Genomic DNA, 27,929 nt, shown 5'->3' with positions numbered 1-27,929 from the left:
CATTGTATGTCCCTGTAACCTTGTCTATGTAGGACGCACCAAAAGAGCTATCAGTGTGCGTCTGAATGAACACAAATCCCGTATCACCACAGGGGCGATACAAGCCCCAATAGTTCAACATTGGTTAGATAAGGGTCATGAGATCCAGCATATCAAATGGAGGGTGATTGAGCATATATCTGAACAACAACTGGAAGGGGACTGGGAGAGTAGACTAAACTTCATCGAACAAAGGTGGATTTACCGCCTCAACACAGTGGTCCCTTATGGACTGAATAATGAATTGGAGTGGGCGTCCTTAATATGAGGAGAAAATAATAATAACAACAAAAAAAAAGGGGGGTTCTGAGTGTCATCCTTTATTAAAACATTCTAGTAATGAACTTCATACACAAACAATAATTGTCTAGAGAAACGTTACGTCTACCTCTGACGTCTCTAACCTTTTGGGACGTTACGTCTTGGTGACGTATAAATGGGTTTACTTTGAGCGTGACCGCCATTTCGTCGGAGACGCGATGGTGGAAGCATAATAGTGAGAACGGTAAGAGAGTTTGATAAATATTTTATTATACACGATTTACATGCTTTATGGTAGTTATGACACTTAGTTTTATCTTTATCACAGGGAGAGGGTGCCTTGACAAAGCCCTTAAACAATATGGGCGAAACATGTTGGTGACGGATGTTTCTACCCTCCCGGCTAGCGTCAAAACTCTAAGCTAAGTACCTTTAGCATACATACATTAAAACGTAATTTATATATAAAAAAACTGAAAGCAAATAGTGGTCCAATGACGATTATGAGCATAAAGCCTCACACTATGAAAACACTTGAGTGTGTGGTGGCCCGCTGAGGACCCAAAAATTGAAAAAATTGAATAAGTAATCACTTGGAATGGTGTATGGGAAGACAGTGGAATAATTTTTCGCTGTTGTGTGATTGTGTTGTTGAATACCCTCCATTCTAGAACTTATACTAAAGAGCCTGGTGTTTCATTTTATAAAGTTTATAAGCATTGCTGGCCTACCCGGTGAGGTGTTCCTAATGGTGGTGGTGGTGGTGGCAGCGTGTCAATGTGTTGAGAGGAAGAGGTGGTCTGGGAAATTCTGCTGAGCAAACTCCGGGCCCATTTCTACCCCCCAGTTAGTCCACTCCACTCAACTGGTTCACACACTGAGTGGTCTTTGGGTGTTGTGTGTCTGGGTAGTTGTTTTGGGATCTCTTCCAGTGGTTTGTCAGTATCTCCTTGTGGTCCAAGGAAGGAAACTTTGTTAACCTTAGTATTGACCTTCAGAATATGTTTGTAACAGCGCTGCTTATGTGGCATTAGTCTATGTAGTGATCAAAAGAAAAAAATAGACCTTTGCACATTTTTGCACTATATGGTGGGTGTATGAGGAGATTCACATTTCCTGCACAGCTAAGTCCTTGTGAAGTTACCTTGTTCTTTCTGTATTTGACATCTAGCAAGGTCTCTGTTTGGAAGGAAAGATCTAAGCTTATGTTTATGTTTATGTTTATTTATTCATTTGATGAATCACTTATCCAAAATTTACTAAGCGATTTACAATAAGATACATGAGCATTTTAAAAAACATATTAATAATATCAAGTACAAGATAAAAACAAACTCATGAACTGACTGACACATAAACATTTTAAGACAAATATAAGTATTTTAAAAGACATATTAGTAATCTCAAATGCTAAATGAAAAACAGACTCATGAACAGACAAAACACAAAGACACATAATGATAAAAAGGGAAAAGTTACATAATAGATATTTCGAGAAGAAAAAAGGGAACATTCAAGGGAGAAACATAAGGTAGGGATGACTTAATTACAGTAAAAAGTATGTCTATTAAAGATTAAAAGCATCTTTAAAAGGGAAGTTTTTAAATTTTTTAAAAAGACTGAGTTCCTTTTCATTGTTAATGTATTATGGCAGAGTGTTTCAAAGTAATTTCTATTAAAGATTAAAAGCATCTTTAAAAAGGAAAGTTTTTAATTTATTTTTAAAAAGACTGAGTTCCTTTTCATTTTTTATGTATTGTGGCAAAGAGTTCCAAGTTTGGGTGGCCACAATTGAAAACATGTAATGACGTCTGGTACCTACCACCTTTAAAGAAGGGACTGCCAGTAACCCTTGTGTTAACGAACGAAGCGAACGTGATAAATTGTGTGGAATATGCATCCGATTTATGAATAAAGGTTCGTTTGTGGATAAAGTTTTGAAAACTAGCAATAAAATTTTGTATGTTATGCGGTGCGTAATAGGGAGCCAGTGCGACTCGATCATATAAGGGGTTACATGGTCATACTTCTTACCATTATATAAAAGTTTAACTGCAGTGTTTTGAATTATTTGTAGCTGTTTTTTTTCTTTTTGTGTAATGTTAATTAATAATGCATTACAATAATCGAGCTTTGTTATTATCAGTGAATGTAATAGAATATTTAAAGATTTAGGTTCAAGAAATTTAGAAATTGAACGGATCATTCGCAATTTATAAAGGCAGGATTTGACAACGTTGCTAATATGTTCATGATAGGTAAAGTTTTCATCAATCACAACCCCAAGTATTTTTAATGAAGAAACTAACTCTATATGAATATTGTTGACAATAAAAGGAGCAGCTAGCTTTACTCCTTGTTTCCATAAAAAAAGTATTGCTTTTGTTTTAAGGATATTTAGTGCTAGTCTATTCTCAGAAAGCCAATTTTTAATAGTATCGAGTTTTTTATTGATCTGGGCGATTTCTTCTGTGTTTTCGGGGTTTAAAGGATGAAACAGCTGAATGTCATCTGCATAAGTGTATGAAGAAAAGCCAATAGATTGGCATAAACTAAGTAGCGGTGAAAGAAAAATGTTAAACAGTAAGGGTGATAGTATGGATCCTTGAGGGATTCCATAGCTAAGGGAGTAAGGTTTTGAACTTGTATTGTTGAGATGGACTGTGTATTGTCTGTTTGTTAAGAAAGAGACAAACCATTGCAAAAAAATGAATGGCCAGAAGTTATGGTAAAAGCAGATAGCATTGCTGATTTTAAGAAAGGTTTGGACAAATTCCTGGAGGAAAAGTCCATAATCTGTTATTAAGACATGGGGGAAGTGTCTGCTTGCCCTGGATCGGTAGCATGGAATGTTGCTACTCTTTGGGTTTTGACCAGGTATTAGTGTCCTGGATTGGCTACCATGAGAATGGGCTACTGGGCATGATGGACCATTGGTCTGACCCAGTTAGGCTATTCTTATGTTATGTTCTCATCTGTAGGGGCCTTTGTTTTCACTTCTTATTTTAATGTATTTTTTTTCTGGGAACTTATCAGTGTTTTTTAGAATGGGAACAAAAATGGAAGAGAATTAATGTGTGTGGAATGAGGTTTTTTTTTACTAATTTCTTCAGCTAAATAATTAAATCCACTTCAACCAGACATAGGAGAACTCACGCACCATTCACACACCCTCCAACCAAAATCGTCAAAAGAAAAAAACTGTTCGACAACCTCCTAACACTCGAACCCCAACTCTACAACCTATTGACCTCGACCACAAACTACAAAACCTTCAAAAAAGAAATAAAAACCCTTCTATTCAAAAAACACATAAAACCGAACTAACACAATCAGAACTGTCCCAAGCATCACCTGCAACTACTCCATATGTACTTCTGATGTCATGACAATTCACACATAATTTATGTTATGTTTGGATTAATGGTTACATATATGAGGTTCAATAAAAGAAAATTTTCAGTGGCTGTTTCTATTATGACCATTTATTTTTCATGGTTATTACAAAAAATATTTTTTTACATGGGGGGTATCAAAAAATGATGGGCCCCGGGTGCCACTGGTCTGAATAAAGGGACCAAAGAAAGAAAAGAGAGAAGTGTTTGAATTAAAATTTGTGCCTTTAATGTTAATACTTTGTAAAAGTTGTTTGAGGTCTTCAAGAGTTGGTATATTAAAATAGGCATATTTGGAAATAGGTATCATTTGTATTTGTTCCGCGTCTATATTAGAATTAATTTTTGAATCAATGCTTTCTCTAATTTTCTTGATTTTATTTACAAAATAATCAGCAAGATTTTGTGCGGAGGGCTTATTTTCTAGAGCAGGATCTTCTATTTTTTTACTTTTGATTAACTTATTTCATTTAAATAGTTTCCAATCAGTAATAAATATTAATTCAAATCATATAACTTAGCTTTAAGATTCAGACGGTAAGGGGATTCACTTCACCGACATGGCTCATGTTTCGTGTTTACTGTCTCAAGGTAAACACCCCCTTTTACTAGCGTAACCGTCACTCTTCTAACTTTACTTGTTTAATCGTTGGAATATATAGATCAACACGATCCACAGAGCGCAACTTTGGAAGTGTAACATATGGCAAATCTGCCTTTGGTTAAATGACAATATGATTGCCCTAAATATCTCAAAAACCAAGACCTTGGTTTTCCTTGGAAAGAGGGTCTAACCCTATGTGCCCCTATCACACTCAAAGGTAGTACGTTGCAAATAGTTACATCTATTAAAATCCTTGGGGTCATCTTTGACACTAACCTTTAGTACTGTGACCACATTAGCTGTTTGATTAAATCCACCTTTTACAGACTATGTTTGATTTGATCCGTATCTAAATTTGAGATTCCAAATCATTGAACATTCAGCTCTATTCCCTAGTAATCTCTAAACTTGATTACTGTAATTCTTTATTCAGGAGTATCACTCAACAGGAAATGTGATGTCTCCAAATCATACAAAACACAGCCTTAAAACTAATTATAAATGCTAGAAAATTTGATCATGTATCGCTACTCCTGGTAAAAGCCCACTGGCTCCTGGTCTCACATAGGATTACATACAAAATAATTTTTGCTGTCATTTAAAACACAAGAATTTAAAGCTCCACTATTCATTGACAAACTCCTCATACCATACGCCCCCCTACGGTCGCTTCAGTCTAACAGTCAACACCTACTAACCATCCCTTCATTGAAAATAATCAATACAAGGAGCCAAAATATTTTCTCTGTCTTTGCACCTCTACCGATTCACTTAAGAGAAGAAAAATCTTTTGAACGGTTCAGAGCAACTAGAAAAGCATCCTATTTAAAGACGCTTTAAATTTATAACATCCATTATTAGGTTATTTTTCTACCAATTACATTTCCCCACTTCCAATCATTCTTTGATTCCTTCATCTGTATCCCCCACCTTGCTGTTTTTCCCTTAAATGTGCCACTATCCTATCTTATATTGTGTTTCTCTCCTTTTTTCCCTCTGTATGTATTTGCATTTTCTAATTAATCAAAATGTCTGAAAGTACTAATCTCTGTACCCATTTTAAGTTTTGTACATCGCTTAGAAAGTTTGATAAGCGATATAATCAAATTTTAAATAAAACTTGAATACTATCCACTAGATATTTTGGTGCTAATCAATGTGCACAAAGATAATCAATCAACAACAATTTATAATGTATACTGTACTCCAGTTTAAGGCAGTACAATTTTATGTAGTATTCTGATACATGTTCACACTTCCCCACTCAAAATAATGTCTTAACAATTGAGTTTTGCGCAACCTGCAAAGCACACAGAGCCGTTGCAGGTTATGTCCCACAAAACGAGGTTACAATAATCAAAACTCGATAAAAATCCTGTCTGCAAAACAATCTTAAAATTACTCCCTGACAAATACGGTTTGAGATTACTAAGGTGAATTTGGGAGAATCCACTGCTTATTCAATAGATAAGCAACATATTCGTTTGTAATCATGCCAGATACACAGACCAGGATTGGGCACAGTTGGAAATAGGTTACTGGGCTTAATGGACCTTTGGACAGTCCCACTGTGGTGATGCTTATATTTACATCAGCCATGATCTTCATATTTACATGTGAAATTATAAGCAGGTATCATATTTGCATGTACAGCCCTGGGGGTCTCCCTACTGCTGGTATTTATACTCCCACCAAGTATCTGCCTTCACTTTAGAGCACAGATCTGAGCTGGGAGCAAGAGAATTTCCTTTTTTACAATGCGGCAGCTACAGACTTTGTTACTCTGTGTCCTGCTCTGCTTTTCATGTATGAACGGCATTAAATGTTTATAAATTGATTACATATAAGAATAGTGTAAATAGTAATTTATGAATTCTTTTTTGTTCTGCTTCCAGATGTTCAGTCTCAGACGCCTGTGATGTCTCCTCCTGTTCTCTCTGCTAGACTTGGGCAAAGTGCGACTTTTAACTGTGATGTTGGAGTGAAGAATAACCATGTTACAGTTTTTCTTCAACAGATCCCGGGAGAAGCTCCAAAGCTCATCCTGAACCACCATCACTCCTACTCAGCACCACAGTATGGACCAGGAATTTCAGCAGCACAATTCACTTCCACTATAAACAGTGCCGGGACAGTGTATCGGCTACTTATAAATAACGGAGAACTTAAAGATACGGCTCTTTATTACTGTGCAAAATGGTATGACAGTCCCCAAGGATACCACTCTGATAAAGTACTTGACAAAAACCTAGACTGATCTGTGTAGAAGAGCACAAAGAGGAAGAGAAAAGAGCAGGTGTTAGAAGCAAATAGAGTGTGACAGAGGGAAAGAGCAGCGTTGCTAACTTCTGCTTCCTTGTTTTTCCTTCTGCTATGGACAAGGATCCACTTCACAGTGGGAGCAAAACTACCTCTCTATCTCATCCCAAGAATTCATCTGGATCACTCACTCCCAAGTTCTATCTATAGCTTTCACTGGGACACAGTCTATATCTCACTCCCAGTGATAAAAGTAGGTGACTAACTAGGCTTACCAGATGTTGGGAAACCCGGAGATGTCCTCTAGAGCAGTAGTCCCCAACCTTTTTGACACCAAGGACCACTTTTATAGAAGTAAATTTTTCCAGGGACCGGTAGGGGAGGGGGAAGATTCAGAGCGGGTTTGTAGGGCAGTTTTATACACAATATACATTTCTATTATTCTTAAGTTATAATATCATAATAGAAATTATACAACTTACCATAATGCAGAATCAGTGGGAGCCCTGAGCTTGCAGAACCCCGATGACCCCGCCAACCCATCCCCCTGCGCAGCACCTTTCCATCTCTCCCTCTTGTCCTATTCCACACAGCCGACCCGCCCACTGCCATACTGACATGCCTCCGTTTGAAACAGCAGTGGCGGCAGCAGTGAACAGGCTGCATTGCTGCTTTTCCCGCTGGAGCTTTTTCTCTGCTGCCGTGTCATTGATGCATGGAAGTGCAAATTATTTACATGCAATCATTTAGTGAACGATTGAGACATACGCAGAGCCCTAACAGTAGTGACAGTGTAAGCAGCCTCCTGTCACTGCTGTCATGGCTTCGGCTGGGTTGGTTGCTTTTTTCTTTTCTTTTTTTTATGGCACAGATATCCCCCACCACTGGCCCTCCTCCAATGACCCCTGAACAAATGCACACCCTACCCTGACACATGGCGACCCACAAATGGCAGGAGGGATGCCCACTCCCTCCTGCCATGAAAAACCTACCCTCCACCCACAAAAAAGATACTCCCCCAGACTGTCCCCCCCACTGAACTTAAATATGGCAGGAGTGATGCCCATACCTTCCTGCTCCTCCACCAGCCACTGACTGCAATGTGGGCCTTAGTCCCCTCCCCGGTGTATCATCTAATGCACAGGGAGGGGCCTAAGGCCTTACATCCCTCACTGGTGCATCATCTGATGCATGTTGTGGGGCCTAAGGCCCTGATGGGCTCAGATGCTTCAAGCCCCTATACTTGGGTAGGCTCTTAGGCATCTAAGCCAATCAGAAACTCCCTTAGGCTCCCTCTGTATCCCAGATACAAGGGGGTGGAGTTTTTGACTTAGGCTCCCTCTGTGTATACAGGATACAGAGGGAGCCTAAGGGAGTCCCTGATTGGCTCAGATGCCTAAGACCCCACACAAGGGAAGGGTCTTGAGGCATCTGAGCCCATCAGGGCCTTAGGCCCCACAACATGCATCAGATGATGCACCAGGGAGGGATGTAAGGCCCACATTGCAGACAGCGGCCAGTGGAGGAACAGGAGGAACTGACTGAACATCCCTCCTGCTCCCGACTTAAAGGTACGGGGGGGGGGGGGACGGGGGGGGGAGGGCGATGGCAGGAGGGAGTGGGAAATAATAGTATCCCACTGGAAAAACTCAGGATGGACTCTGCTATTGAACAGTGATTTATTTTACTCTCTAGCAAAAAAGGGTGTCGCACAAAGTAAAAAATCAATCAAATACTATACTCCTTATAGTCATTCTCTATAATAAAACCCTAAGCGCACATGCACACTTGGGATGTCGTGTTCCCTGACAGTGTGATGTGTCCCTCTGTACCGAATTCCATTTTCAAACACAGAGGCAGGGAATACGCCGGCAACTCCCCCCTCACTCACCCAGACAAGAAACCGCTGCTGCCGTTGCTGCTCCACTTCAAAGCAGCCTGCTGAGGATCGTGGCCGGCTGTAGCGAACCTTGAATGCCGCTCTCCACCTCAGTAGCACGTTCCCTCTGATGCGATCCCGTGCGTCAGAAAGAACTTGCTACCGAGGTGGAGAGCAGCCTGTGAGGTTCGCTACTGCCGGCCGTGATCCTCAGCAGGCTGCTTTGAAGAGGAGCAGCAGCGGCGGTTCGTGCCGATGGGCCAGAATAGGGAGCAATACAGGCAGTCAGGGGCCAGAGGGAAAGGGAAAGGGGGCTGCTTTGGCTGATGGGTTTGCGGGGGGCAGACAGCAATCATGCTTTCCGCTGGGAAAGGAAAGGAAGACAGACAGAAGACAGACAAACAAGCATCCAAGGAGAGAGAGAAAGAAAGACAGACAGACAGACACACATATCTATTCTAGCACCCGTTAATGTAAGGGCTTAAAGACTAGTCAATTATATACATTGGATCTCAGCAAAATCTGCCGCATTCCAAATCTTATTACTGCTAAGAGGGGAGTACATCAAATCTTCACCGATCCAATAAATTTATCCAACCTTCAGTTTTAATCTATTACTTATTTTTTAACTTTTGATTAACTTATTTCATTTAAATAGTTTCCAATCAGTAATAAATATTAATTCAAAGCATATAACTTAGCTTTAAGATTCAGTCGGTAAGGGGGTTCAATTCACTGACATGGCTCATGTTTCGTTTTTGCTGTTTCAAGGTAAACACCCTCTTTTAATAGCGTCACCGTTACTCTCCTACTCTAATTATATTCTTGAAGACTACAGTAGGAGAGTGGCGGTGACATGTGCGTGACATGTGCGATTCTCAAAATTCGCTTATGAGATTGGGCATCCTATACAGAATCCATGTCTCAGTCCCCATACTTCATCTTGCATTATAATCACCTTTTTAATAATCTTTTTTAATTAGTCAAATTTTCCTGTTGACATATGTGCAACAAGATCTCATTCTACTTGTGAAGGCCTACACAGGAAAACATGCTCGCACTGCTTACTTTCAACTTTACTTGTTTAATCGTTGAAATATAAAGATCAACACGATCCACAGAGCGCAACTTTGGAAGTGTAACATATGGCAAATCTGCCTTTGGTTAAATGACAATATGATTGCCCTAAATATCTCAAAAACCAAGACCTTGGTTTTCCTTGGAAAGAGGGTCTAACCCTATGTGCCCCTATCACTCTCAAAGGTAGTACGTTGCAAATAGTTACATCTATTAAAATCCTTGGGGTCATCTTTGACACTAAGCTTTAGTACTGTGACCACATTAGCTGTTTGATTAAATCCACCTTTTACAGACTATGTTTGATTTGATCCGTATCTAAATTTTGAGATTCCAAATCATTGAACATTCTGATCCATTCCCTAGTAATCTCTAAACTTGATTACTGTAATTCTTTATTCATGGGTATCACTCAACAGCAAATGCGATGCCTCCAAATCATACAAAACACAGCCTTAAAACTAATTATAAATGCTAGAAAATTTGATCACGTATCGCTACTCCTAGTTCTTACTGGCTCCTGGTCTCCCATAGGATTACATACAAAATAATTTTTGCTGTCATTTAAAACACAAGTATTTAAAGCTCCACTATTCATTGACAAACTCCTCATACCATACGCCCCCCTACGGTCGCTTCAGTCTAACAGTCAACACCTACTAACCATCCATTCATTGAAAATAATCAATACAAGGAGCCAAAATATTTTCTCTGTCTTTGCACCTCTACCGATTCACTTAAGAGAAGAAAAATCTTTTGAATGGTTCAGAGGCAACTAGAAAAGCTTCCTATTTAAATTTATAACATCCATTATTAGGTTATTTTTCTACCAATTACATTTCCCCACTTCTAATCATTCTTTGATTCCTTCATCTGTATCCCCTACCTTGCTGTTTTTCCCTTAAATGTGCCACTATCCTATCTTATATTGTGTTTCTCCCCTTTTTTCCCCTCTCTGTTTCGGTCTGTCTGTTTGTATTTCTATATTGTAATTAATCAAAATGTCTGAAAGTACTATTCTCTGTACCCATTTTAAGTTTTGTACATCGCTTGGAAAGTTTGATAAGTGATATAATCAAATTTTAAATATAACTTGAATACTATCCACTAGATATTTTGGTGCTAATCAATGTGCACAAAGATAATCAATCAACAACAATTTATAATGTATACTGTACTCCAGTTTAAGGCAGTACAATTTTATGTAGTATTCTGATACATGTTCACGCTTCCCCACTCAAAATAATGTCTTAACAATTGAGTTTTGCGCAACCTGCAAAGCACACAGAGCCGTTGCAGGTTATGTCCCACAAAACGAGGTTATAATAATCAAAACTCGATAAAAATACTGTCTGCAAAACAATCTTAAAATTACTCCCTGACAAATATGGACTGAGATTACTAAGGTGAATTTGGTAGAATCCACTGCTTATTCTATAGATAAGCAACATATTCTTTTGCAAATATGATAGCATCACAGACCAGGATTGGGTACAGTTGGAAATAGGTTACTGGGCTTAATGGACCTTTGGACAGTCCCACTGTGGTGATGCTTATATTTACATCAGCCATGATCTTCATATTTACATGTGAAATTATAAGCAGGTATCATATTTGCATGTACAGCCCTGGGGGTCTCCCTACTGCTGGTATTTATACTCCCACCAAGTGTCTGCCTTCACTTTAGAGCACAGATCTGAGCTGGGAGCAAAGAATTTCCTTTTTTACAATGCGGCAGCTACAGACTTTGTTACTCTGTGTCCTGCTCTGCTTTTCATGTATGTACGGCATTAAATGTTTATAAATTGGATTATATATAAGAATAGTGTAAATAGTAATTTATGAATTCTTTTTTGTTCTGCTTCCAGATGTTCAGTCTCAGACGCCTGTGATGTCTCCTCCTGTTCTCTCTGCTAGACTTGGGCAAAGTGTGATTTTTAACTGTGATGTTGGCGTGAAGAATAATGGTGCTACAGCTTTTCTTCAACAGATCCCGGGAGAAACTCCAAAGCTCATCCTGTACCACCATCACACCTACTCAGCACCAAAGTATGGACCAGGAATTTCAGCAGCACATTTCACCTCCACTATAAACAGTGCCGGGACAGTGTATCAGCTACTCATAAATAATGCAGAAGTTAAAGATACGGCTCTTTATTACTGTGAAAAATGGTATGACGGTCCCTCAAGATACCACAGTGATAAAGTGCTTGACAAAAACTTAGACCGATCTGTATCTAACATCACAAAGAGAAAGTGAAAAGAACAGGTGTTAGAAGCCAATAAAGTGTGAAAGATGGAGAGAGCAGTGCTGCTACCTTTCTGCTTCCTTGTTTTTATTTCTGTCATGGACAAAGATCCACATCACAGCAAGATCTATGAGAACAAGACTGCCTCTATAATCCTATCCCAAGAGTCCTTTAGGATCACTGAAACCAAGTTCTATCTATAACTTCTTTTGAAGTACAGTCTATATACCCACTCCCAGTGACCAAAGTGGGTGATTGACTCCAAAATCTGTCTAGATCCTATTTCCATGACACAGTTCACTAACTATAGGCTCTGTCTATATCCCCTATCTCCTTCCCCAGAGCATAGTGTGAGTCACCGACTCCAGAATCTACTTCTTGAAAGGCTATTTCAGTCAGGTCCAGCTGGGAATGGAGTCTTCTTGCCTTCATTTTAGCTCCTTACATGACACAGGGATGAGTACCCATAGTTAACCGCAGGGTAGGGATGAGGACTGAGCCCACAAGGCAGGGACGGAGACAGAGCCTGTGCGGATGGGGCGGGGTCAGGGATAGAGCCTACGTGGACAGTACAGGGGCAGGGATAGAGCCCACCGAGACAGGGACAATTCCCACGTCATTCTCTAATACTCGATACTAGTATCAATATGTAAAAATTTAACACATCTTAGTCAATTGGCAACTGAATTCAATGATGAAAAATAATTGCAGAAGCTGTTTTTGGATTTTGACCTCATTTGTGTCTTGTCTGCCTTTGATGTGGCAACAAGATGCCACATCAGAATCTTGTCTGATGATCAGTCTTCTACCATCTGCAGCGTCCTTCCATCATGTGCCCAGCTTCTCAAGCATCTTACTGTTACTGCAACCAATTCTTCACTCGTTGCTGGCATCCATGAACATTTCCAACATTTAATAGACACTTATTTTCCTGTTCATCTGCTACACAGTTTAGGTTCTCTTCTATATCCATGTCTGAAAGACAATCCAATTACCTTCCTAGATGATGGAAAAACATAGGCAACTGAATCTTTGGGAAGGTTGTACCAAAACCAGATTGAAATGGAAGGCTTTGTTTGTGATTTATAAACAGTTGTACAGAATATTGTCTCTTTTTATACTTTAATAAAAATATTTAAATATAAAATGGAGTCTTGTGCAAATGAGGGCAGAGTTTGTGGAGATGGAGACGGAGCCTGCAGGGAAGGAATAGGGATGGGTACAGAGCCTGTGGGGACAGGGACAAACTTTATCCCTGTGCCATTCTCTATTTCTTACCCTTCTGGAGCTGTTTACTATATTCAGACTGATTAATGGAAAGCTCGGCCTCCTTTTGTGCTGACATCATCGGCCATTATTGAAGCCCTTCAGATGGGACCTGCAGACCGACCCCTCCGAAGGGTCCTGCAAAGGGACCTTTGTGCGGTTAAAGGAGGATAAACAATCTTAAAGTATTAATATGCTTTAACTGTTCCTTTTAAATCATCAATATGCTTTGGTTCATACTCTGTGCCCTTTGCTTTCTGGACTGGTCAATTCCTGCCAGCCTTGATCCTTAGTGTCCTGGGAATAACTTTTACTATGCATTGCCAAATATCTATCCTGTGTACAATCTCTCTTCATCGCAGAAGACTGAGGTCATTATAGGCAATTTATCTATTAATAATAATAATAATAATATATAATAATAACAATTTATATACCGCAGGACCGTGAAGTTCTATGCGGTTTACAATGATTAGAAATGTTGCAAATTGAATGGAATAAACAAAGTATAGACTTAGTGATTGATAGTTCTAGAGATCGTTTCTTGAGGACTAAGATTGTATAAGTTGGTTTCCTAAGTATTTCAGGAACAGATGTGTTTTTAGGCGTTTCCTGAATTCCCCATAGGTAGTAGGCACGAGCAATTGTTCTGGGTCTTTACCCCATAGTGCTGCTTGATGTGCGAAAAGATGTTGGTGATGACTTTTAAATTTACAACCTCTAACCGGTGGAGAAACAAAGTTCGGGTGTGAGCTTCGCTTGTGTCTGTTGGTTGTGAAAGAGAAAAGATCTGTTATATATTTAGGGGATAAGCCATATTTAGGGGCTAAGCCATATTAATAGACGGAATATACCTAGACCTCCATCTATTATCAGGAATCTGCTATATGTCAACTTCTCCAATTAACTCCTTACCCTCTCATTTATCTATACCGTGCTTTTATTTTAATGCTAGGGCAGTCTGTAATTAACCTTTTATTATTAAGGACCTGTTAGGAGACACACAGGTTGGTTTTGCTTTTATCACTGAAACTTGGATTATAGATAATGATCCTTCTGTTTTAACTGCTCTGCCCTCAAGACTATAACACTATAAGCACTTCTAGAACTGGAGCAGGAATTGCTGTTATTTATAAGGACTTTTTAAAACTCTCAGTAGTAGAATCTGAATCAGGGCCAGATTTGGAATTACTTTGCTGTAAATTGACTGATTCAAATTTAATAGGAAATGTGGCCGTTATCATGGTCTACTGACTTCCAGCAGTGGCGTACCTAGCATATGTGATACCCTGGGCCCATCATTTTTTGACACCCCCCCCCCCCCATCTATATGAAAAATATGATTTTTAGTAACAATCCACATATCGCACAACAAGAGTGTACCTAGGAAAAGGCAGCATTTTAAACACTGCAGTGAGCACTAGAACACCAACACATACATTGTAAAACTAAACAAGCCAGATCCCGCACAGTCAATTGATCCTGCAGTCAATGCCAACTGAAACTGTGTTCTTTTCATACACACAGAACAGAGATACATCCTCGCCCAATATGGAATAATCACAAACTAAAAATAGAAATATGTAGACAAAAGTTAAACTGAACCGCCAAAAACAAGATTCTGCATACAATGCAACACCACAACACCACAAAAACAGTGACATATGTCCCCTAATACTATGCAAAATATAAAGTCAGTAGATGTAAATTTGAAAAAAATTATACCTAACAATCACCACTTTACAAATTAACAAATTAAAAATAAAACAAATAATTAGACATAAGAAAATACCATTTTATTGGACTAATCCATTTTTCAATTAGCTTTCAGAAGCACTGCTGTTATGGTATCCTGTCCTGACCAGAGGAAAGGGGTTTAGTGCAAAAAATTGCCTTATTTCCATTTCCTATTTATAAACTTTTATCAATACAGTTACAATACTACTTGATTTTAAGTAAAGCAACAAAAAAATCTTTCTACCTTTTGTCTTTTCAGCTTTATCATCTTCTCTTTGCTCTCTTCTTTCTATACAGCGATTGTCCTCTCTCCCTTCCATGCAATATCTGCCCTCTCTTTGCCCCTTCCACCCAGCTTCTGCCCTCTCTCTACCCCTTCCATCTACTGCCCACACTCTCTCTGCCCCTTCCATCTACTGTCCACCCTCTCTCTCTCTTCCATATGGTATCTTCCCTCTTTCTATGTCCCTTCAATAAACTGTTTATCCTGTGTCCCTTCTCTCCTTTGCACATGATTCATTTCAGCTTCACCCCCTCTCCATTTTTCTATCTTCACCCCCTCCCCTATGCTTTGTCATCTCTCTCTTTCTCTTCTCTTCTCCTTTTCTTCCCACTTAACACCATGGTCTGGTATCTCTATCTCCTTCCCTTCCTTCCCCCCATGCCATGGCATCTCTTCCCCCCATGGTCTGGTATCTCCTTTCCTTTTTTCCTTTCCCTCCCTTCCATGGACTTGACATCTCTGGTTCCTCTTCCTTGTCTTCCTTCTCCCTCCTTTCCTCTCTCTCCCCAATTGGGTGCTGCAATTGCAGCATTTCTCTCCCCCTTCCCTGTGCAGCAGCAGCATTTCTCTCCCCCTTCCCTATGCAGCAGCAGCATTTATCCCCCCTTGCCTGTGCAGCAGCAGCATTTCTCCCCCCTTCCCTATGCAGCAACAGCAGCATTTCTTTCCCCCTTGCCTGTGCAGCATTTCTATCCCCCCCTTTCCTGTGCAGCAGCAGCAGCATTTCTGCCTCCTTGCTTGTGCAGCATGTCTTCCCCCCTTGGCTGTGCAGAAGCAGCATGTCTCCCTCTTGCCTGTGCAGCATTTCAACCCCCCCTTGCCTGTGCAACATTTCTACGCCCCCCTTCCCTGTTCAGCAGCAACATTACTATGCCCCCTTCCCTGTGCAGCATTTCTCCCCCCTTGCCTGTGCAGAAGCAGCATGTCTCCCCCTTGCCTGTGCAGCATTTCAACCCCCCTTGCCTGTGCAGCATTTCTATCCCCCCTTTCCTGTGCAGCAGCAACATTACTATGCCCCCTTCCCTGTGCAGCATTTCTCCCCCCTTGCCTGTGCAGAAGCAGCATGTCTCCCCCTTCCCTGTGCAGCATTTCTCCCCCTTGCCTTTGCAGAAGCAGCATGTCTCCCCCTTGCCTGTGCAACATTTCTACACCCCCCTTTCCTGTTCAGCAGCAACATTACTACGCCCCCCTTCCCTGTGCAGCAGCAGCATTTCTCCCCCCTTGACTGTGCAGCATTTCTTTCCCCCCTTGCCTGTGCAAAAGCAGCATGTCTCTCCCCTGCCTGTGCAGCATTTCTATACCCCCCCCTTCCTTGTTCAGTAGCAACATTACTACGCTCCCCCCTTCCCTGTGCAGCAACAACAGTTCCCTTCCCTGCCCAGCATTTCTGGCTGGTTTCCCTGCTCAAAGTTGTGGGCATCTACATCTCAAGTGATCCGCGGCTGCATCGGAAGCCTTCTCTCTGACGTTGTGATGTCAGAGGGAATGCTTCCGATGCAGCTGCGGATCACATGAGGAGCCGATGCCTGTGGCTTTGAGCAGGGGAGCCGGCCAGAAGCTAAACAACGCCAGTGAGCACCCGTGGACACCACTGTTTACTACCGCTGCTGCTGGTTAAGGAAAGCAGCAGCAGTAGAATAGGGAGGGTGGCCGGCTGTGCACTCCCTTGGGGCATGCACCAGGGGCAGATCTCCCCCCCCCCTTGGTACGCCACTGACTTCCAGGAAGCTGGATGAAGACTAAGGAAAGGCTTTCTTAATTCCGTTTCAGTTAATTATCACATTTTATCATAGAAACATAGAAACATGATGGCAGATAAAGGTCAAATGGTTCATCTAGTTGGCCCATCTGAAGTAACCATTATCTCTTTCTCTCTCTGAGAGATCCCACACCTTCTTGAATTCAGACACAGTCTCTCCACCACTTCTTCCGGAAGACTGTTCCATGCATCTACCACCCTTTCTGTAAAAAAAGTATTTCCTTTGATTACTCCAACTCCATCCAACCTCTTAACTTCATCCTATGCACTCTCATCCCAGAGCTTCCTTTCAATTGAAAGGACTCATGCGCATTTACTCCATGTCTGTATCACATCTCGGGGAGTGTGTGGCGCAGTGGTTAAAGCTACAGCCTCAGCACCCTGGGGTTGTGGGTTTAAACCCACGCTGCTCCTTGTGACCCTGGGCAAGTCACTTAATCCCCCCATTGCCCCAGGTACATTAGGTAGATTGTGAGCCCGCCGGGACAGACAGGGAAAAATGCTTGAGTACCTGAATAAATTCATGTAAACCGTTCTGAACTCCCCTGGGAGAACGGTATAGAAAAATTGAATAAATAAAAAAAATAAAATCTCCTCTCTCCAGCCTTTCCTCTAAAGTATACATATTGAGATCTTTAAGTCTGTCCCCATATGCCTTATGACAAAGACTATGCACCATTTTAGCAGCCTTCCTCTGGACCGATTCCATCCTTTTTATATCTTTTTGAAGATGCAGTCTCCAGAAATGTATACAATATTCTAAATGAAGTCTCACCAGTCTTATACAGGACTATCATTACCTCCTTTTTCCTACTAGCCATACCTCTTCCTATTCACCCTAGCATCCTTCTAGCTTTCACCATCACCTTTTCAACCTGTTTGGCCACCTTAAGATCATCATATACAATCGCACCCAAGTTCCGCTCTTCTGTCGTGCACATAAGTTCTTTACTTCCTTCAGGTTTTTGCAGCCCAAATGCATGATCTTGCATTTCTTAGAATTAAATTTTAGCTGCCAAATTTCAGACTATTCTTTGTCTTTCTTCATGTTAATCACACCATCCGGGGTGTCTACTCTATTGCAGGTTATGATATCTTCAGCAAAGAGGCAAATCTTACCTGACAACCCTTTATCAATATCACTTATAAAAATGTTAAAAAGAACAGGCCCAAGAACAGAACCTTGAGGCACACCACTGGTAACATCCTTTTCCTCAGAGTAATCTCCATTGACCACTACGCTCTGTCGTCTTCCACTTAACCAGTTTCTGACCAGCCCATCCCAAGAGCACTCAGTTTATTTATTAAATGTCTGTGTGGTACACTGTTAAAGGCTTTGCTAAAACCTACATACACCACATCTAGCACACTCCGTCTATCCAATTCTCTGGTCACCTAGTCAAATAAGTTGATCAGATTTGTCTGTCAAAGACCTACACCTAGTGAATCCATGTTGTCTCAGGTCCTGTAGTCCACTAGATTCCAGAAATTTTATTTTACTTGGGGATATTAATTTACATCTAGAAAATAGCACAGATTTAGATATTGCAGATTTTAAATCTATTTTAATCTAATAGGGATTTCCATATGCCCTGTTTCTACTACACATGAGAAGGGTCATTGTTTAGATTTTCTATCTTATTCCTTAGGTCAGTTCTCTAAGCTGTCCATATATGAGTCAGTTGAGTGAAATGATGTGGTAGCCATGCTAGACCACTGTTTAAAGATAATATATAGAATTAAATAGAAATAAAAGAATAATAAAGGTAATACCTTTTTTATTGGACTAACTTAGGCCCAGATGTTCTAAAGTCAGTGATCGCCTAACAATAGTCACTAAACCGGTTTTGATTGGTTTAGTGATGATCGGATTTTATGACCTGATGCACGATCACTCATTCTACGATCTGGCCATGCAGATAAGGTCATTAATATTGAAATGCCATGTAATCTAGCAGAGCGATTGATGATCTAACATGGCTTCCCAATGAACAAAAAAAAAAAGTGATCGCTTTTAGTGATCCAAAAAAAGCAATTGGTCAAGACCAGTCACTTACCTGACCTAGCAATAGTTCAGCCCTGAAATTAATATATTTATCTCAAACACATAATCACCTTGTTGAACATATTACTAAATAAATACATCACATGGCCACAAAGGTGACTCTAGGCTTCTAAGTGAACGCTCAGATCCATAACCGAAACTCTAATGAAAAATCACGGAGCCAGTTATTGTAGAGACCATCACAGCTGTCTCCGCCACCTGCTATGGAAATTGCATCAAATAACAACATATGCAAACAAGTCGAGATTACTTATTTGGGGGGGTCATAGAAACATAGAAACATAGAAATAGACGGCAGATAAGGGCCCACGGCCCATCTAGTCTGCCCACCTTAATGTCCCTCCTCTACCTTTGCCCTGTGAATAGATCCCATGTGCCGATCCCATTTGGCCTTAAAATCAGGCACGCTGCTGGCCTCAATCACCTGTAGTGGAAGACTATTCCAACGATCAACCACTCTTTCAGTGAAAAAGAATTTCCTGGTGTCACCTCGTAGTTTCCCGCCCCTGATTTTCAACGGATGCCCTCTTGTTGTCGTGGGACCCTTGAAAAAGAAGATATCTTCCTCCGCCTCGATACGGCCCGTAAGATACTTGAACGTCTCGATCATGTCTCCCCTCTCTCTGCGCTCCTCGAGCGAGTATAGCTGTAATTTGTCAAGCCGTTTTTCGTATGGTAGATCCTTGAGTCCCGAGACCATCCGGGTGGCCATTCTTTGCACCGACTCCAGTATCAGCACATCCTTGCGATAATGTGGCCTCCAGAATTGCACACAGTATTCCAGGTGGGGCCTCACCATGGATCTATACAATGGCATAATGACTTCCGCCTTACGACTGACGAAACCCCTTCGTATGCAGCCCATGATTTGTCTTGCCTTGGACGAAGCCTGCTCCACTTGATTGGCAGACTTCATGTCCTCACTGACGATTACCCCCAAGTCTCGTTCTGCTACCGTTTTTGCTAGGATCTCGCCATTAAGGGTATAAGACTTGCATGGATTCTGGCTGCCCAGGTGCATAACTTTGCATTTTTTGGCATTGAAGTTGAGTTGCCATGTCCTAGACCATCGCTCCAGTAGGAGTAGGTCGTGCATCATGTTGTCGGGCATTGAATCTTTGTCTGTTGTGCATTTGCCCACTACATTACTCAGTTTGGCGTCATCGGCGAATAATGTAAAAGTATGGCAACAACAGCTTAATAGCTTTTCAAGCATGTACAAGGAGCAGTTATAGAGCAGCAGCATCGCCATCAGCATCCAGATAAGTAATCTAGACTTGCTTGCATAGGTTGTTATTTAATGCAATTTCCATAGCAGGTGGTGGGGACAGTGAATTAGCTGTGATGGTCTCTACAATAACTGGCTCTGTGATTTTTCACTAGAGTTTCATTCACTTAGAAGCCTAGAGTCACCTTTGTGGCCATGTGATGTATTTATTTAGTAATATGTTCAACGAAGTGATTAGTATTTGAGATATATAATTTTATCACCTTAGAACACAGAAGTTCCCTCATATTTTGTGTGTATTAATATATTTATAACATACCATACCTTTTTTTAAAAAAATGAGCACAGATGTTATGTGTGTGTTACACACGCACAATATCTGCCCCATTAAAAAAAAAAAAAAAAGCAAGCCAAGCCACCCCCAACCATGACAAGCCACTGCACCCCCCAGATAACAACCGCGGATCCCTGAACCCCTTACGATGATGGCCATCCTCACAACAGTGATGCACCCAGAGAGACAGGAGGGATGCCCACTCCCTCTTGCCCCAGCAACCTGGTTGTGCATTCGTGCCACCTTGACCCTCCAACTCTCCCCGCCATTCCCCCATGCTCCCTGACACCCCCCTCATCCTACATGAAGATCCCCCCTCCTACCACCCCATCAATAAGAGTCAGCTCAGAACCCTCCCCAAGCTCAAGCAACCCCCCTAGCCCCTCCCCGTACCTCATTGTAGGCCAGCAAGAGGGATGTCCACTCCATCTTGCCAGCAGGCCTGCCTCTTCAAAATGGCAGGCTTTCCCAGTGCATCCTGGGATGCACAAGGAAAGTGGCCTAAGGCCCCTCCCATAGGTGTTTGCAGTTTGGTTTATTGTAAGGATGTGTGCCATTCTCTTTCTTGTGAGTTTGTGTTGGGAGTGTGTTTTTCACCAATTTTTGTTTAAGATTAGGTGGCTGTTGGGAGGCCAGCAAGGGAGGAGCTGGGTCTGTTTCTTTCCCACCCCTGCTATACTGCTGGAGTGGTTAACAAACTGATGGAGTGGCTATTCTGAAAATATTTCCAAAGTACAGTATTTAAATTCATCAAAACTGATGTTTTCTCTTTATATTACCCATGGTTTCATGGGCCTCATAAAATTCAATGGCAGGTCACAGGTTGCCCACTCCTGCTTTATAGCATCTTATAGAAACAGAGAAAAATGAAGGCAGATAAGGACCATGTGCCCTATCCAGTCTGTCCATTCATGCCATCTACTCTCCCTTTCACTTCCTTAGAGATCCTATGTACTTGTTCCAACCTTTCTTAAATTCAGATACTGTTTTTGTCTCCACCACATCCACTGGGAGGCTATTCCATGAATTCACAACCCTTTCCATGAAGATGTATTTCCTCAGGTTACTTCTGAATCTATCTCCTTTCACCTTCATCCTATGCCCCCTCATTCCAGAGCTTTCTTTCAATTGAAAAAGACTCACCTCCTATGCATTTATGCCACATAAATATTTAAATATATCTATTGTATCTCCCCTCTCATGCCTTTCTTCCAAAGTATATATGTTTGAGATCTTTAATAATAATAATAATAATAACTTTATTTTGTATACCGCCATACCCAGAGAGTTCTAGGCGGTTCACAGCAATTAATTAAGATTACAAATGATGAGATCATTGGAATTAACATTTTAGGAATGTAGAGGTCATTGAAGTTGATAGGAATATACAAGAATGAACAAGGAATATACAAGAATGTACAATAGGAAGGTAATATTTTATTTTCAGGAATATACTGGTCATTGAAGTTAATAGGTTTGGAGATGAAGAGGTGAAGAGGTGTGAGGGTGTGTTAAGGGTTCTGTCTGTGAAATAAGTGAGTTTTGAGTTTTTTTCTGAAGTCAAGATAGATGGGGGCGTCGAGTACAATTTGGGCTAGCCATGAGTTTAGTTTAGCTGCCTGGAAGGAGAAGGTTTTGTCAAGGAACCTTTTGAGACGACATAATTTTAGGGAGGGGAAGGCGAACAGATGAATTCTGCGAGAGTTCTTATTGTTATGATTTAGCTTGAAGTGAGGGTTGAGGTAGCTTGGGGATAGGCCAAATACAATTTTGTAGCAGAGGCATGCGAACTTGAATATGACTCTGGATTCAAATAGCAGCCAGTGCAGTTTATGGTAGAACGGGGTGATGTGTTCCCTTTTGTTTAAGCCAAATATAAAGCGGACGGCGGTGTTCTGAATCAGTTTTAGTCTCCTGGTGGTTTTCTTCATGGAGCCTAGATAAATGATGTTGCAGTAATCCAGGATGCTGAGAATGGAGGATTGTACTAACAGGCGGAATGAGTTGTCATTGAAGTATTTTTTTATGGTGCGGAGTTTCCAGAGCACCGAGAAGCTTTTCCTGATGGTAAGATCAGTGTGTTTCTCAAGGGATAGGTGTTTGTCCAAGGTGATTCCCAGTATTTTTAGGGTTTGTTCTAGGGGAAAGTCCGATCCATTCACTTGAATTGAGGTTTCTTTGATTTTGTCGTTGGGGGTGGCCAGGAAGAATTTAGTTTTGTCAGAGTTTAGTTTTAATTTATAGGATAACATCCAGAGTTCTATCTGCCTGAGTATGTGTGATATAGAGTTAAGCATCTCTAGAGTGAAACTGGATAGCGGGATGACTATTGTGATGTCATCTGCATAAATGAAGAATTTGAGCTTGATGCTTTGCAGGAGGTTTCCCAAGGAGACGAGATAGACGTTGAACAGGGTGGGGGATAGGGGTGAGCCCTGGGGAACCCCACAGGAATTGTCCCAGCTGTGGGAGAAAGAGTCGTTCTTGATCACCCTGTAAGATCTATTTCTTAGGAACTCGTGGAACCAGTTGAGAACCTAGCCGGAGATGCCGATGTGTGCAAGGCAGTCTAGGAGAATAGTGTGGTCGACTAGGTCGAAAGCACCGCTTAGGTCAAGTTGCAAGATTAGGGCGCTGGAACCCTGGCTGAAGAGTGAGTACAGGTGATCGAGTAGAGAGGCTATGATGGTTTCAGTGCTATGGCCAGAACGAAAACCCGATTGGTTGTCATGTAAGATGTTGAATTTGTCCAGATATTTGGTGAGTTCGGCATTTACCGCCCCTTTTGTTATTTTGGTTATTAAGTCTGTCCCCATAAGTTTTATTTATGATGAAGACTACTGACAATTTTAGTAGCAGTCTTCTGGACTGACTCCATCCTATTTATATCTTTTTGAAGATCGGTCTCCAGAATTGTACCCAATATTCTAAATGAGGTCTTACCAGAGTCTTGTACAGAAGCATCATTATCTTCTTTTTCCTACTGGCCATTCCTCTCCCTATGAACCCAAGCATCTATCTAGCTTTTGCCATCATCTTTTCTACCTATTTGGCCACCTTATAAATTGTCGCATACAATCACACCCAAGTCCTGCACCTTTGCATACATAAAAGTTCTTCACCCCTTAAACTGCACTTATACCTCCAGTTCTTGCAGCCTGTGATGGATTAAGGGATTTTCCCTCACTAATGTGACTATTATACCACCGGGCAACAGAGGGTGCTAGTCAGAGAGGGGATGGACTACAGGTCCCAGGAAGCACTAGGCTCAGCAGCTTAGACCTGAGCTACCTTGCAGGAGCTGGAGCAATTGCTGAGTCACAAGGGCAGGACCCAGAGAGAGAGAGAGAGGGATACTTCTTCTCAGGCTGAATTCATTGGAAAGAGGTTCCCAAGGAGGAGAGTTCCCCAAGAGAGAGGTCTTTAGAAGGAGGGAGATTCCCTAATTAGGAGCTAAGCAAATGCCTAAGCTCTAGGAAGCCATGCCACATGTGAATGTATGGGAGAGACTTGCTTTGCATGGGGAAAGCTGAATATGTTGGAGACTGTGTTGGAGTGACTACTGCCCGGCTGAAGGTAAGCTGGTGGTTAAGTGAACCTTCCTTGGCTGGGGGTAGAGAAGAAACTCTGGGGAAGAAGGAAAAGAATGAATAATATATGTTGTCAACTCTGTTTTTTTGTTAACAAATAAAAGTGTCCCTGTACACCTTACCAGTGGACTGTATTTATATGTGGGTAGAGGTGCACCTGGAAAACCAGACTGTTCCACAGCCCAAAACAATACAATATAATGTGAGTGCTTATATCCTGTAATATACCCAGCAGAGTTAAATGCGGTTACAAATCAATAAACTGGACAGTATGCCAGGAATTACAATTTAAACAAACATGACCCTACATTTTTTTTTCCACAGTGTGGTTAGAGCTATAGCCTCAGCACCCTGAGGTAGTGGTTCAAACCCCACGCTGCCGTTTGTGACCCTGGGCAAATCACTTAATCCTCCTACCCCAGGTACATTAGATAGACTAAGAACCCGCTGAGACAGATAGGAAAAATGCTTGAGTACCAGATTGTAAACCACTTAATATACCTTGTCCAAGTGATATATCAAATTCCAATCCCCCTCCCCCTTTAAATCTTAGCTGCCAAATTCCAGACCATTCTTCGATAGGTCCTTCCTCATGTTATCCATACCATCAGAGTATCTATCCTATTACAGATTCTAGTATCATCTGAAGAGAGGCAAACTGGAATGGAGGCAGGAGGGATGCCCACTCCCTCCTGCCACCAGATGCTCCCTCCGGGCCCCAAACCTCCCCTCAAAAGTTGACAGTAGGAGGGATGCCTGATCCCTCCTGCACCGAAGCCCGCCACTCCAAAATGTCAGGTCTTTCCCTTCCTGGTGCATCATGTGATGCACAGGAAGGGGCTCAAGACCCTGATTGTCTCAGACACCTAAGGCCCAAGGGGACAGGCCTTAAGCATCTGAGCCAATCAGGCCCTTGGGCCCCTCCCTCTGTATCCCTTGCGGCATAGCTGGTCACCAGTCAATCCACTAAGCCAGCTGTTCAACGGAAGGTAGTAGTTTATCTCCCAATGAATATCACAGGATACAAGTTTATTGATTTTCTATACCACTTACTCACTTAAAAAGGAATATAAATAGTTTACAATATTAAAAATCAAAATAATAATTAAGAAAAGAAATACAGTAATAAAATAGGCTAGCCCCTTTCCAAAGCTACTCAAAAGGAAAAACAGCCATAAATAAAACTTTATCAATTAAAAATAATTCATAGCAAGAAACCTTCCTCCAAGGACAAAAACAAAAATGCTGAGAATTTGGTACAATAATGCCAGCAAAATTGCAAGAAAAAAAACTCATACTCACCATAAAGGTAGGGTTACCAGACATCTGGGAAAATACCATTATGCCCTTTTTTTAGATGACTATCTGGGTGCCTAGAGGGATTTCCAAAACCCGGCAGTTTGTCCAAGTTTTGGAAGTCTCCGAGCTTGGGGCCACATCTGGAGGCCCTCTGTGCATCTATGGACGTCAACACGATGATATCATATACACACATGCATGGGGGAGGAACAGGGAGGAGCTGGGAAGAATGGGGATGGACTGATGGTGGATCGAGGTGCGGCCAGGTGTCTTTTTTCAAGAGGAAATCTGGCAACCCTACAGAAAGGCAACTGAGTATCTTCCAGTAAAACCCCATAGTCCTACTTAAAAACCCATGCTTTTAATAGGTTCCAAAATAGTTTTTCTAAATCTAAAAGGGCTCCTTTTACTAAGGTATGCTAGCGTTTTTAGTGCGTACTGAAGATTAGCACGTGCAAACCCCGCGCTGAATGAAAAATACTAACGCAAGCTCTATGGAGGCTAAAACCGCTAGCGCACCTTAGTAAAAGGAGCCCTCAGTCTTTTTGCCCCCTTCAATTACCTTTCAGGCCTCTAGACCTTCCACCCTTAAGACTACCCATTTATCATAGACCTAAGAATCATTTTGCAGTGAGATATTCAGAGAATGTGTATCACACAGAAGGAAGAAACAGTTGCTATATTTATGAGCATGAAATGGGTTTCTCTCCTGCTGATTTCCATATTTACACGTGTAATTATGAACAGGTTTCATTACTGATAAGTATTTGCATATTTGCATGAACAGCCCTGGGGTTCTCCCTTCTGTTGGTATTTATACTCCTGCCAAGTGTCTGCCTTCACTTTACTGTACAGATCAGAGCTGGGAGCAGGAGAATTTCTTCCTAAAAATGAGGCTGGTACAGACTTTGTTACTTAGTGTCCTGCTCTGGATTTCATGTATGTATGGCATTAAATGATTATAAACTGGATTATATATAATAACAATGGTGTAAATATTAATTTAACTTTTTTTGTTCTGGTTTGCAGATGTTCAATCTCAGACATCTGTGCTGTCGCCTCCTGTTCTCTCTGTGAGATTTGGGCAAAGTGCAACGTTTAACTGTGATGTTGGCGTGAAGGATGGAAACTATGCATTCTTTATGAGACAAATCCCGGGAGAGGCTCCCAAGCTCCTCCTGTATCACCATCACTCCTTCTCAGCACCAGTGTATGGGTCAGGAGTATCAGCAACCCATTTCACTTCTACTGTGAACAGCGCTGGGACAGTTTATCACCTACTCATAAATAATGCAGAAATTATGGACACGGCTGTTTATTATTGTTACAGATGGAATCCAAGTATCTCTGCATACCACTGTGATATAAAGTATGACAGAAACCCATACTGGTCTTTCACTATTAGTAGAAAGAGGAAGAGCAGGTGTTAAACATGAAAAGCTATAAATACCGAATGTAATGCAATGTATTAGTAACATAGTAACATAGTAGATGACGGCAGATAAAGATAAAGACCCGAATGGTCCATCCAGTCTGCCCAACCTGATTCAATTTAAATTTTTTTTTTTTTTCTTCTTAGCTATTTCTGGGCGAGAATCCAAAGCTTTACCCGGTACTGTGCTTGGGTTCCAACTGCCGAAATCTCTGTTAAGACTTACTCCAGCCCATCTACACCCTCCCAGCCATTGAAGCCCTCCCCTGCCCATCCTCCTCCAAACGGCCATGCACAGACACAGACCGTACAAGTCTGCCCAGTAACTGGCCTAGTTCAATCTTTAATATTATTTTCTGATTCTAAAGATTGAAATCATTAAATGTAAACAAGTCAAAATTAATGTTTTTTTCCGTTTAAAGATGACCTTTCTCTTCAGTCCTCTTTAATACTTAAAAATCTACCTATCAAAGTGGTACCCTCTCTAAAATTACTGGAGGTTACATTCGATAGCAAATTTACTTATCACTTACATATTAGTACAATTGTCCAACGTTGTTTCCATCGATTACGTATGATTAAAGCTTTAGCAAAACTGTTAGAGTCTTCTTCCTTGAACATTTTAATTCATTCCCTTGTTATCTCATGCATAGATTATTGTAATGCCCTCCTCAAAGGCATTACAAAAAAAGGAAATAAGAAGACTTCAAATAGTACAAAACACTGCCGTAAGAATCATATTTAACGCAAAAAAGTATGACCATGTCACTCCCCTTCTACAGAAAGCTCAATGGCTTCCAATAGAACATAGGATCACCTACAAAATTCTTGTACTTATTTTTAAAACCAGAACAATCAACCTGAATTTATTAACAATTTACTTATTCCGTATAATCAAACTAGGACGTTAAGGTCCACAGCTCACAACCTTCTTACTATTCCCTCGCTGAAATATATCAGTATAATGAGGGCTACAATTTTCTTCGTTAGTGCCCCCCTCTCTTTGGAACAGTATCCCAAATCACTTACGTGATATAACAAGTCTTGCCAATTTTAAGTCGAAGTTAAAGACATTTTTATTCCTTGATGCCTTTGTAACTTAAACTGCCCTTTTAAGGGCGACTTAGATTCAGGAACGGTTTTTACCTTCAGTTTCCCTTCCTTTTGTTCTTT

General features: G+C 41.2%; 2 protein-coding genes across 4 annotated transcripts in view; both read left to right on the top strand.

Annotated features, from left to right (window-relative positions):
* Window positions 1-27,929, top strand: part of LOC117365853 (immunoglobulin lambda-1 light chain-like) — a 91,575-nt gene that overhangs the window by 26,565 nt on the left and 37,081 nt on the right. The window lies entirely within an intron of this gene.
* The window catches only part of LOC117365852 (immunoglobulin lambda-1 light chain-like), a 51,675-nt gene continuing 29,761 nt past the window's right edge, over window positions 6,016-27,929 (top strand). Inside the window, exons 1-2 of one of the 3 annotated variants that reach the window (XM_033956748.1) lie at window positions 6,016-6,105; window positions 6,195-6,517. In XM_033956748.1, coding sequence (XP_033812639.1) covers window positions 6,057-6,105; window positions 6,195-6,517 — 372 coding nt within the window. In that variant the 5' untranslated portion in view covers window positions 6,016-6,056. Of the gene's footprint in view, window positions 6,106-6,194; window positions 6,521-11,211; window positions 11,293-11,382; window positions 11,709-27,929 lie in introns of those variants that run through there. The other 2 variants (XM_033956750.1, XM_033956749.1) reach the window with 2 other exon arrangements.

This window comes from Geotrypetes seraphini, chromosome 8, assembly GCF_902459505.1.
Source record: "Geotrypetes seraphini chromosome 8, aGeoSer1.1, whole genome shotgun sequence".
Lineage (NCBI taxonomy): Eukaryota > Metazoa > Chordata > Amphibia > Gymnophiona > Dermophiidae > Geotrypetes > Geotrypetes seraphini.
Note: the sequence above shows the minus strand (reverse complement) of the source record. Positions and strands in the feature narration are given on the sequence as shown.